General features: G+C 44.2%; 1 protein-coding gene across 1 annotated transcript in view; it reads right to left on the bottom strand.

Moving 5' to 3' along the window:
- Positions 1–12,611, bottom strand: part of LOC308142795 (G patch domain-containing protein 2-like) — a 35,841-nt gene extending 23,230 nt beyond the window's left edge. Inside the window, exons 1-2 of the mRNA XM_080513376.1 lie at positions 12,588–12,611; positions 8,189–8,854 (exon numbers count right to left, since the gene is read on the bottom strand). Of these exons, the coding sequence (XP_080369502.1) occupies positions 8,189–8,847 (659 nt within the window). The 5' untranslated portion in view covers positions 8,848–8,854; positions 12,588–12,611. The remainder of the gene's footprint in view (positions 1–8,188; positions 8,855–12,587) is intronic.
- Between the last annotated feature and the right edge of the window lie 1,018 nt (positions 12,612–13,629).

Here is a 13,629-nt window from a genome sequence, read left to right as displayed (position 1 = left end):
GATATACTTAATCACAAGTAAGTATACAAAGCTACTGCAGTCAAGTATTTGTAATTTGTTACTCAGAAGTATTTATTACTTTTATTAACATGAAAAGATCTTGAAAATGAGGTTTTTTCTTAATACGTTTTCTACATTAGTTCTACATTTCAGGAGTGTTTCACAACATAAATGAGATCAATCAATGTTCAGCTAATTGGAAAGAATCTTATATAAATCAACTCAGTGTTTCACGTGACGGAATCCCCCCCCCCCCCCCCCCCCCCCCCCCCCGACCAGAATCAGGGTTTGAATCCCTTCCCAAGTGACATTGAAATGACCGATTGTCTCATTTCCACACGAGGCCTTTCGCACATGAAACGCCGAATATTAGGAATGTTAAAACATTAATGAGAAGGTTCTCCCGAAACTTGCTGTTGGCAGCATGAAATGAAAGCGCCTTGCCTTCTGGTTCCTGTTTATCAGCGCTGACCTTGCTTGTAGGAGAAGGCTGGAGGGTCAGTAATGCGCTGATACGATGCTTTGCCATATTGCGGCGGCCCATCAGTGACGGCAGGATGCGGAAAGGCGTCCATCCAGCCCGCCTGTCTCACCCCCCCCGCCCCCCCCCCCCCCCCCCCCCCCCGGCCCGATGGTCCTGCGTCGTCTCCCCGAACAGCCACGACAAGCAGATGTGAGTGGGAGCGGGCCTCTCCGGGGAATGTGGAAGATGTTTGCCCCCCCATAACCCCCCTTTACCAAAACTCAATCCCCAGGCCGCTCCTCAGCTGCACCCCCACCTCTGGATATGTCGTCTGGCATCTGGAGCGTACACCACCGCTAACATGGGCAGAGGGCAAATAGCCACAAGTCCCACAATAAGCAATACCTGCTTCTATGCGTCATTCCACAAGCTTGCAAAAAAAAAAGACGGGTGCAGCATGGAGATGCCCTCTGCTTTCAAGCGAAAACGAATTCCCTCCTGCTGGGGGAATTTTGTACAAAGTTTGAAAAAGAATCACGGGCGCAAACAATTAATTAAGAGGCGGCCATTAAGTATTTATCCGTATTAAAGGCGTAATGTGGTGTCGCTTGGAGCAGCGCACAGCCGATGTGAGACCGTTTCCATTAAGTACTGCCTAATTAATGTGATAAATAATTGAGATCCACCATTTTTCTCAGGACCAAAAGAAACACTTCTTTCTTCTGCCGTGACCTTTGTGGGGGAAAAGTTGACAAACACTTTGGGCAAACTCGCCACATGCAGCAGGCAAACCTTCGCAGAACACCACATGGGAAACGAAGTGAGAATATATATATATGTTGAATCAACTTCAGCGCCCCAACAGGCTTTACATGAGTCACTCGCACATAAATAGTGAGAGCTGCCAAAGACACACCGCCGGAAGACACACAGTTTCATGGTATTTCCACTTTGACGCGTGGTTAAGGTGAGAGAGATTTGGGCGAACGACCAGCCTCGGGATTAAAAGACGACCGACTCTACCACCTTTCCCACCAGCTTCTCAGTTCAGACGACACCTTGTACTCGAACGGAATGAAAATCTCTCACTGAGACCCGACCTGTCTGCAAAACTACACAATAGGTTGTATATGAAACCATCACGTGCTTCTGTTTTCTAGTGAGTTTATTTAGAAATGGTTGAAGTAAGAAATAAGTCCTGGAAACTAAATTGACCTTATTTTCAATATTGCAAGTCGCATATGTCAAAAATGCATTAAGAATCTTTCTTCACATTAACATTTTCTCTTTCTACGGGCCTTCACGACTTTTCTTAGACACTTTGATCTTTCTTTCGTTTCTTTTTGCACATTTTACCATTCATGCTATGTAGCTGTTTGTTTTCATCTGGAGCCGAATGAAGGATTTTCGCCTGTACTGTCGCAGTATTATGTTGAATACAGTGAAATTAAGTGGTGCCAAATGGTACATTCTGGTATTATTTGATATTCAAGCCACTTTTCAAGATATCAGAATCAGAATAAGAATCTTTAAGTGGTATATACGTCACACGACTAGGCAAAAATAAACTTGAAAAGTGCAACTGGTACTCTGGTAAAATACTGTATTTAGAAACAAACAATTGTGTGTTATTTGCATATGTTACATTGACATTTTAAAGCTATTATTTCTTTTACGTTTGTGTTAACAGGAAAGACAAAATATGAACAAATACGCGCAAGCATGTTGCTTAATGACTCAAATTTTCACATCCGTGTGGGTTCGCCACACAAAATCTCATAACATGGCCTATTGCAAGCCAACTGTCAAAAATTACTATAGATTTTCGTTTTTTTAAAGCCTGCGGCCATTTTGTAGAGTAAACATTTCCTTTAAAACTTTCTTAAATATCCCTAACTGGTCCAAATAAATCCCAAAACAAACAAAATTGGAACAAATGTCAAGCAGAATTTGACACGAACGAAACTTACGACACTTGGAATATCGTCACAAAATGAACGCGGTGGCAAGGGCAAAAACAAAAAGTGCCTCCCAGTGTTTGGGGATGAACTCCGCTCCCCGCGTGGCCCTATTGTCTCCATACAAGCTGGAGAGGTGAAGCAAAACACAGTATCCAGATGAGCACTAATCATTAGGATATAATCCCCAGCTCCTGGGAGAGGCAGAGCAGTTTGCACAGAGATTACAGGCAAGCCGCCATTTATTGAGCCCGGGCTCATTCTGCAGAGGAATAAAGAAGAGGCAGAGTCGGAGGGGGGCAAAGTGCTGATAACAATGGATCTGTGGGCTCTTCAAACAAGCCGCCCAAACCCAAATCCATGCCCTCTTCCATGGGTGTCTGATTATAAGGTTATCCCACCCTCCCTGAGCTGCAGTAATTGGATTAGTCTCAGAGCTTTATGAAAATTAACTTGGGCAAAAGCAGCACTGACTCCCCCCCCCCCCCCCCCCCCCCCCCCAAAAAAACTCCTCATAGAGTTTGCAAAATAAAAAAATTACAGCACGGGTGTGAGAAAGGCGCTTGAGTTTTTGTCTCGACGGCAGGGTGGAAATCAACACCACACCACCCAGCTGGGGACGGAGGCTGAGCTCAGGACGGCGGCTGCCCACAGGTGAGGCCTGCTCGCCGGGGCCAGCCTGGGTGCCAGGTGGCCTCGGTGCCAGCAGGCCCGGGCTGGGCCAGGTCTAATCAAGGATGTGGAGCCCAACTGGAGCCTCCAACATCTGCTGCTCCTCGCAGTCGGGTGGCTGAAGGCAAAGCTCGGCGTGCACAGAAGGGAAGTGACCTTGAAGGAGAGGCACATTGCAAGAGACCAGACACACTATGTGGGGGAAAAAGAAGGGGAAAAAAAAAAAAAGGCTCAAGGAATGAACAGAGACCAAAAAAAAAAAAAAAAAAAATCCAAGTGGCTCAAAAGGCATTTCAACAATGGCATCTGTGTCTGGCATCAAATGGAGCGTATGCTGTCACAGTATAAATATTGCTGTTGTACCACTGTCAACCTCTCATCACCGCTGCCATTTGTTCATATCCGTTGCCACCGTCGGGGCTTAACCATTAGATTGTTCGGCCCTCAGTACAGTGTGGCAGTCTACTGAGCAGCAATCAACGGCGTTGGCGTTGTGTAAGTGAGAAATGATTGACAGCGTGCCATGGCGCTCCCATTTATTTCTTCTCCGGAGCTGTTTTCTGTCAGAACGGCTATTGATTTTTCCATAAAGTAAGAAAACAAGTACCGTTTAGGGGCTAGGGAGGTCAGCACAAATTAAACGGGAAGATGTAAAGCCTTCTCTCTCTCCCTCTCTCTCTGTCTGTTCAATAATGGGCTACCTCAAATGTCTTCTCCTCACATATTCTTTATTGTCAAAAGAGAGAGAGAAATGCGCCGTCAAAGAGCAGGGCAGAAAATTAGACAAAGGATCTGAAAAACGGGCCACAAAAAGAGCCAAATTGTACGACGTAACTGATGGTTGTTCTTAATAACTGAACACATCATTTCAAGTGAAAGATCTGCCCAACAACCTCAGAAACCCTGCTTTGGCATTTTTACCTAAAGAGTTAACATTAGAAGTGTGGCACGTCCATCAAATTGTACAGTTTGTTGAGGTAAAGGAGGGTTCTAGGGTTGATTTTAAAACATTTATTTAATTAGCATCTTATTATCCTGCACCTGAACATGTTCACAGTGTATGAGAAAGTGTGACCCCCTCAGATCTTGGGGCAAAACTTTCTGTTTAACTCAGGCCCCATTTATACGACAATGATTTCTGGTGAAAACAGAAAACTTCCATTGTGTCTTGAGTGACTGTTTACAGAACAACGAAGCTCAGAGCCGCTGAAAACACAACTTTCTAGACATTTCCGGGCTCCGTCTCTGTGTTAAAACGGCGGAAACACTGCTGCTGCGCATGCACACCAAAGACTTTGTAGTATTGAATATGGATCCCCTGGAAAATGGAACCCCCCCCCCGCCATATATAATGGACCACCCCCAAAAAGATATGCTCATAATAAGTGTCCTTGACTAGGAAATGGATCTTAATGACTTGGCGAGCACTTCCAACCCATTGTCACCCTTTAATAGTTTATTTAAAGTAAAATTGTTCCTCAGTGCCTATTGTATTTTGTTGCCTATAAACATTTCAGTGTAAATATTAGTGTGTGTGTGGGGGGGGGGGGGGGGGGTCCATATTCTATAGGGGGGGTGTCCATATTCCGCTGTGGAAAATGGACCTCGGGGTCTATATTCTATAGGGGTCCATTCACAATCTTACACTGGTTCTGGAACTCTGTGCGTATTGATCCACGATAATTAACCCGGTCACATCTTGGTACATATAAACTGGCTCAATATTCCCATTATTTTATTCAGCGTTCATGTAAACGGCCCAATCTGATCCTTTAATCGGAAATAATTTAATCTGATTAACATCTCCTTTAACAATAATCCAACTTGGTCATCTGTCCTTTTGAATGTCTGTATTTTCACCACTTTTAATGATTATAGTGTATTGTTCTCTGCACGCCCACTCCGGGTACAATGTTTTCAGCATTCCTGCCGTTTCCATGTAAAAGTATATCGTTTAACAAAGCGTTGTGTAAACATGAAACTTTTCTGAAAGGAAAACACAAAAACGAGGCGTCTTCACACGAAACGCCATTAAAACAGGGTCTAACTCTCAACTATGTGAAAATTTTTTATGAAGGCTGAGTGAACGGCATCAATGTGCATCATGCATTAAGACCCATCTCATTTTATTAACGTCGCAAAACCTTTACCTTCAACAAAGTAAGGTGAAAACGGATTTTGGGATCACAAAGTCTCTGGATAAATGATGTCAGATTAGCCTTAGCACGATTAGCATCAGCAGCCGCCGTGCACGTTATTATCCAAGTGCTTGAGTTGAATCTGATGTTCATTCTCTCTGGTAATACTGTAGCTCTGGCAGCTCGACCGCCTTGTGCGTGAATAAGAGCTCATCCACACACATGACAACTGACAACACTGTAGTATTAACACCAGGCCTGTAGCGGCGGCACAAAGAGGAAAATGCTGAATGAGCAAGTTGTTTGTTTTGGTTTTTTTTTAGATTAATCAACTCTGGAAGCAGGTTGAAAAAAAAAAATACACACAGTTTTGCACTTGTGTGGTTAAATCAACCTTTCAATATAAAAACGTATAATGATGCACCGACACCAGCACCACAGTATCAGATCTGATACGTCACAGGGCGATCGTACTCCAAAGTTCCCTGACACAACATGATGAATATTATATTATATATTATCCTTCAGAAACGTTGTGTAGGCGAGTGCAAACGGGCAGAGCACAGACCTTTAAGGTCTTGTTGAAACATTTAAATTGAAAGCTGAAAATGTGCTCCTTCGGCGTTGGGTTCGATTGAAAACAGAATTTTTTTTACTATCTCATTGTTTTTTTTGCAACCAAACAAACAAGTCAACAGCACAAAGTGAAGTTCAGTTCAGTTATGGAGACGTAGTTAAAGACAGAGCTCCACACACACTCCCTATACACACACACACACACACACACACACACACACACACACACACACACACACACACACACACACACACACACACACACACACACACACACACACACACACACACACACACACACGCACACACACTCTGCCATGTTCACCTGACTGTATTAACTTAACGTCCCTCTCTGCTGCCACTTACAGTCACGTTTAGCTTGGCTAAATAAAAAACGCCACACAGGAGGCCGCAGTGAGGGACTCTGGGACGGCCGCAGCTTTAATTACCCGGCCCAAGACAGGAGTTCATTTCAAAACAAATCAATACCGCACCAACTCGCTTATTTATTTGTGACAATATTTCTCGAAAGGAAATAATGAGCTGGCGGACGCCTGAGGCGTAACTATCAAAGACCCCTCCCTGATGATCATTTCAGCCCTCGAAGATGAGGATGAAGAGCCTCTATCATTCATTTTTAATGTCAACTCAATACTTTAAAGTGGAGTGGCGTGATTGTGATACTTCTTTTTTTTTTTTTTTCGGTTTCGTCGAGGACATGCTGAATATTGACAAGTGGCTGGATGAAGACAGGCAGTATAGATCATCTTAAATGTCGCCTTGTTTAATTGCTTCTGTCTGATAGTAGTTATGCCGGTGACTTTTATGTTACGGGTTTAACTGCCTTGGTAACTTTCCATTTAAAGGGTAAGGAGGGCCTTCAGAGTTTGAGCTCCCTCTTTGCAGTATAATCCTGGTATTTTAAACAGTGCCCCAGTGAACGTTTGTCTTATTTGCACGAGGGAAAATTAAAAACGGAGCCGAAATGCTTATTTTACACAAATAATGATCTCAGAGTTCTTCCTAATACAAATACAGTGAGCTAAACGATAGCCCGACTGCAGTGAAGGCCTGGTTGGGTTTCACAAACACCGTAATTCTGGGAGACGCTCAACCAACACAACTGCACTCATTATGTTTCAACCAAGGAACAAATTGTTTCTCGGGAACGTTATTAAAATGTGTTGGGGAGTATTTGAGAAGACAGCTTAATCTAATTTAAACATCGTGTTTGCGCCACAAAAATGAGGATGTGTGTGTGTAAACTGAAACGAGCACAAACATAAATCAAAAGTCGGGAGGCAGTATTAAATGTAAATAAACAGAACGGAACGCAATGACTTCGAACATAAACAACATTTCAGACGTGAAAGCAGACGACGATCCACCATTTGATGGAAAATATTGCTTCACTTTTGATTCCAGCGGCGCAGGCGGCGAACCGCAGGCAGGAAAAGTTGTGCGAGAATCAAAGACACTGGAGAAGAACTAATGAGGCAGCGGGTCACAAACATGAATGTAAACTGAGCTTTTTTGGAGAGGGACAACTCATTTTAGGAGATCAGAGATCAGGCCTCTGAGCATAAAGTCAAAACAGACTGAATATCACTTGCATGGGGCTCAGAAACGCAGCTCATCGTTCGTCCCCAACAAATGCTACCGAGCACAGCCTCACAGTAGAAGAGTCAGGGTGTTGAAGTCATAAAAAAACAAACAAAAAAACATTTGGAGAGTCATGAAAAACTCCAGAACAAACAGACAGACAACACTCTGACAAACTCTGGTCTCCTGACTCCCCGTGTTTATAGACCGTTGGTAAAAAAAAAAAAGAAATGTGTATAAGTTGTACCTTTTGTACCTCTGTAACCTCTGAAACAATGAGATGTCTGTGATCCGTTCACATAAGGAACAAGTAAGGCAACAAATTACGTCCAGGGACCATGAAAAATAATCTGTGTTAGCCCGACATATCAAAAACTAGAAATATCATATCATCGGGTTGAATAATAAAGTGGAACAAAGCACACATGTTCATTAGATTAAAAAAAAAGTTAGAGAAAATGTACATATTGTGTAGGATGTGAGGTTGAATGCGATGCAGGACACAGAATACTGATGAGGCATGTCAGCGTTTTGAAAAGAGAAGAGAGAAGGTGGGGACCGGAGTGAGACGGAGGAAAATCAACCATGAGCTGTTAAAAACGTAACATTAAAGAACGTGTATGTTTGAACGAAGACCTGAGGATAAGGTCTTGTGTTAAAAAAAAACAAAAACAAAAACAGTGAGAAGAGGGAAGGACCTTGAACAAAACGCGTTGTCGCGTCGTGAATTTATGCTGAAAATAGAATTCTGAGTGTCTCGTTGATGAACGTAGTCTTACCCTTCAGACATGTTCTCGTCTGCAGCCTCTCTGTGTTCCTTGGTCTTCTTCCTCTTCCAGAACTTCTTGACCATCCGTCGGCCTCCGTCAGGCTGTCTGTCCGCCCCCATCCACCCGCCGGACCTCTTCTGGGCTCCCGCCAGCTGCTGCACCTTCGACGGCCGGTGCTTCCGTTTCCGGTCCGCCCCTCCCAGGTTCAGCTTCTGCTGCAGCCTGACGGTCACGTCGGAGGTCATGCGCTTGACCTTCCTGCGCCTCCGCAGCGGCCGGCCCGCGCCGTTCTCGGCGAAGGAGTCCGACTCGGGCCAGGAGGGCTGCCTGGTCCGGACGGGGCCCTTCAGGAGCGACGGCCACCGGCCGGCCGCCGCCGTGTCGTCGGAGTCGCTGTACGTGGCCACGGAGGCGGCGAAGGCCGACGGGGGGTTCCCCCTGTAGTCGCGCGCCTCGTCCAGGCTGGACTCCGACGCCTCGATCCAGCACCGCCTGTGCGCCGCGGGGTAGAGGGACGACTCGCGGAAGCGCTTGCGGCCCCGGCGGCGGCGGATCTGGCGGCGCTGCTGCAGGGGGCTCAGGACCATCTCCTCCCACAGCTCGCCCAGCTTACTCTGCTCCGAGCTCTGCTCCAGCGCCGAGACCAGGTCCTGCACCAGCTCGTCCATCAGGGTGCTGCAAGCCGAGGACACCGGGCAGAGAACGTCAGCGCAGAAGCCACGGCTGAATGACAAACCAACATTATCAGGGAAGGCGAGGCGTCGGGGGGGGGGGGGGGGGCTGGTTGGTTTCCTGAATGTTCTATCCGTCATCGATCATCAAGGATGAGGTTAGATGAGATCAGTGTTTTTCAACCTTTTTTGAGCCAAGGCACACTTTTTTGTTTGGAAAAATCTGGAGGCACACCACCACCCGGAAATGTTAAAATTTTAAACTCTGTAGCCTCTATTAACAATATAAAGTCTTTCTCATCAATGTTTTATCAACAGGAATCAAATAAATACAGAAAAAAAGTATTTCCCAATTTAATTTTTTTATTTTTACTAACACCTGATGGATGAAGAGCTGAGATCCTGGTTCACATTCTTCCTTTTCAAAAACTTCTCCATCACTGTCACTGACACACTTTGATACAAGATGGGAGCAGCAGGTGGTGGTGATTAACCAGACGGACGTCTTTCAGTTTCGATTTCATCGGCAAAGTTCTGTGCTGCCATCTATTGGCGAAGAGTATTTATACATGAGTACTCTGCAACACACTGCTCTCACAGCTGACAGCGGCTGTGAGAGTAAATGATTTTCAGAAAAAAATGTGAAATTGGATAATTTCCCACGGCACACCTGACTAGATCTCGCGGAACACCAGTGTGCCGTGGCACAGTGGTTGAAAAACACTGGATTAGAGCATCAAATCGCATCAAAACCAAACGTTCTGCTATCGTCCCCTTATCAACGGGAAATGAATCGTCTCTCATACAAAGAATTAGCAAATGGATCCGTGATTGGCCGAGAAGAAAACTGAACAAAAACAAATACATTCATTACTCGTTCTTTAGATAGGAATGAACGATCGTGTGGAGAAATTGTGCAGTGAACTCACCAGAGTTCTTGTGAAAATACGTTCCTCGTTGACGAGAAACAAGTGAAACATCAAGTCTATGGTGTGAAGAAACGTGGACTTAATGAAGAAAGACTGGTTTATTTCAAACCTTCATAATCTGACTGATCGGCAGATGTCAGAGTGACTGGAAGTCGATTTTCATTAGAAAATTCCAGCTCTTCTTCTGTTGCTCGATAAAATATGGCTAAAATAGATTTGAAATATAATTTTTCCCCTGTTGCCATCCCTGCATGAAGAATAGAAGTACACAGACCAGGGATGACCTGTACTACGACGCTGGATTTTCTCTTATCGAGATAACTTCAAGGATTTTTTTGGAACACGGGTCCCAGAGTGGGGAACTTTTAAAACCCCGGCACATGTAATTGCCCCCCCCACCGTGATGTCATCCGTGATGTCATCAAATAACAATAACAATCAGGAACTACAAGCTCCGGTGGAGCTGCAGAAGCTACATGACGCTAGCAGCAAGAGGAACCCTGACATTTGCGTCCTCATTTTTGTAAGAGGTTCTAAAATCCTACTGAATCACCTCATTCATTGTTATTATTTGCAATTAAAAGTTTCTAAACACGTCCCCACAATGTCTGCGTTTTCACTTGTTTCACGATAAAAGTTTGGTCACTCAATTTTTCGAATGATCCGTGCCCAACGAGCTGGAAGTAAGTGTTGATTTTCCAGGCAAAACACGTCAGTATTGCTATGAATACAGGAGATTTATAGTGAAAGTAACAAGCTTGGTTATTATTTACACAAATAGCAAACCTTAAACCAGAGGTGTCAAACAGCCCAATTTCCTCTTGAGTAAAATAGTGCCACAATAACCTTAAAATGTAAGTTTTTCTTTGTTGTGGCTCGAGTAATGTATATATGATGAAACTGTCTGTATTCTCACAAAACCAAACAATTACAATAGAAAATGACTCCAATTTCAACATTAAATACATTTTAATTCAACGTTCTGGTGGGAAAACAGTGAAATGTCCAAAAACCTTCTCCTGTAGCTGTTGCATTATGCATGTTTATACAAACTCACCCTGACAGCACGGCTTTTGAGGCTAAATTGAGAGTAATGAAGTCGCTATCTTTCATATCTCAGCTCAGGCTTCACTGTTGGGTTGTCTCTGCTACTCTTGCTAAAAAAAATAAAAAAAAATCGATGTTTTCTTTGAAATATTTCATATTTGCTTTGATGGTTTGGTCGGATTGGAGCCTGTTGTGGGCCAGTTTTGGCTCACGGGCCAATGTCAATGTCAACACTGCGTGTTTTTCATATATTTTGTTATTTTAATCTACTCATTATTGTTAGTTTGGGAAGAAAAAAAACTGGAGGAAAAAAACTAATGTGGTCATTTAAAATTGGGTAATACTGCAAAGTAGAGTATAGAAAACAAATACCTGAATGGATAGAAATCTAGAAATAAGGCGGTAATCATCTGAAATCAATGAATAGTGACAAAACAAACACAGACAGACAGACAACCACACCCAGAAGCAAATTAGAGCCTTTCTACGTGAGACTAATCAATCGTTTTTACCCGTCCACCTGTGACACCATGAAAACTACTCAAAACAATGTAGTATATATATGTGGCGTATTCCTGCCGCCACAGAAATACACTACAAATGGTAGAAATAGAGAAATCCAGCATCTCGCCTTATTAAAGCGACTAGCCAGCGACTATACTCCGCCATTGTTGTTGTTTATTTTGACGTCGCAGAGGAGGTCGCGGGGTTATCTGGTCGAGAGGTGGGGTGATGACATCATGCTCTTCATGTCGTCTATGTGTCTGGCCCGTGCACACCTCAACGCTGAGGCGGCGTTTAAAAATGTCCCTACTCTGGAACCCATTTAAAAAAAAACAAAAAAACGTTTCAGGTCCTAAAACGCAGCACCGTGTGGATGAGCGGCCAAAAAAACAATGCGGTTACATGAAACAGTGTTGTGGTGTGATGACATCATGCTCTTCATGTCGTCTATGTGTCTGGCCCGTGCACACCTCAACGCTGAGGCGGCGTTTAAAAATGTCCCTACTCTGGAACCCATTTAAAAAAAAACAAAAAAACGTTTCAGGTCCTAAAACGCAGCACCGTGTGGATGAGCGGCCAAAAAAACAATGCGGTTACATGAAACAGTGTTGTGGTGTGGACAGGGCCTCAGAGTGACAGAGTAACCTCACATGAATGTTTCAAGTCGTAGGAGGAACACACACACACACACACACACACACACACACACACACACACACACACACACACACACACACACCGAGAGAGAGAGAGAGAACATAACATGCAAATTCAAAACAAAAAAAGCCCAGACAGTATTTATCACCATAACACTCTTGCTGTGAGGGAACAGTCAGTCATCTAATGACATTGAACAAAATGCACTCAGAGAAATGTAGAATTAACGCAGCTTCACCATAGCTTCATGTTCCCAGTAGCACTAATAGTCGCCCACAGGATCATAACAATATATTCTACCTGGAAACAGTGAGACAACCTGCAGATCTGCTGGTGTTCCAGAGCAGCTGGGAGGCTGCAGGCGGACAAAAGCAGGGGCAGACAGAAGAGCCTGCCTGCAGAGTGCAGCCTGTGTTACATAACAACAGCTTACACGTGAGCCGAGCGCAAGGACACACACACACACATTACAAACATAGACATAGACTCTTTAATGTGAACAGCGGAGCGAACAGCTCGGTAAACCTCCGCGTGCGTCTCCTCTAAACGCTGCAGTGCAAAAAAAAAGAAGAGAAAAGACAATGGTGTCGAGGCACTCACCATGTCGCAGCCTGCCTTGTTTTGTTTTCCGCACAGCTGGGATGGGGCACGCACTTCCGGTCTGAGAGCGAGCCAATCAGGGGCGAACAGCTGACTGGGACACGCCCCCCCAAAACATCCCGTCACCAGGCTGCACGAGGTGAGACGCTCCAGCCACTTGTCTGCTCTACATCTATCTATCATACAGTCCATACACATTACAAGATATTACATTTAATATCTGTAGTTAGTTTGATTAAAAAAGAAGCTCTATTTGCTATATGATGGCTTGCTCTCCTGCAGCTTTTGCATTTAAAGAGCACATATGCGAAAATTCACTTCCTATTGATTATCTCGCAGTAATATGTGTCGCCACAGCCTGTGTTCAAGGCCCAGAAGTGAAGGAAGTCTAATTGTCTCCCTCACTTGCTTGTTCAATTTTTTTTAACTATTGTGTGTTTATACAGGAAATTCTGGGATTCTCCTTTCATCATGCAGGAAAATCCTGCACCATGCATCATGCATTCCCTCTGGTAGTGGATACTCATTTTGACCCTCCCACTGCTAGATTAAAAACTTGACAAGATTACTGATATACTGAATGCATTCAGTTTAATATGAAAAGCCATAACGGTGACCCTGACAGTGAACAGGAGTGAGCATTAGCTACTTCTCCTATGGCCCAAAGTTAAATATTCAGACACAATATTTTAACTAACCCTTCTGAAATGTCCTGCTGCAGCTGCAGAGTCTGAACTTCTTCAGGAGCCTCTTCTTCTGGATCAGATCCTGGTTTAAGCAGCAGTGGTGACGCTCTGGCCTCACAGCAAGGAGGTCCAGGGCTCAAATATGTGAGTACTTCAATTTTAAAGATCCAGTCACCGAAGTTTATAGGATTCCTACCTGTACAGGTAGGACACTCGATCACATTTGAATCAAAAATACATTTAAAACTACATCAAGCCGGTTTCCTTCCCAAAAAAGCATTCATCCATCAGTCTCTGGAGGCAGACCTCAGGACTTTGAGAGTCTCCAGCAAACACTTAGTTTTAGGCCTGACTCA

This window comes from Blennius ocellaris (genome assembly GCF_963422515.1).
Source record: "Blennius ocellaris genome assembly, chromosome: 17".
Taxonomy (NCBI): domain Eukaryota; kingdom Metazoa; phylum Chordata; class Actinopteri; order Blenniiformes; family Blenniidae; genus Blennius; species Blennius ocellaris.
Note: the sequence above shows the minus strand (reverse complement) of the source record. Positions and strands in the feature narration are given on the sequence as shown.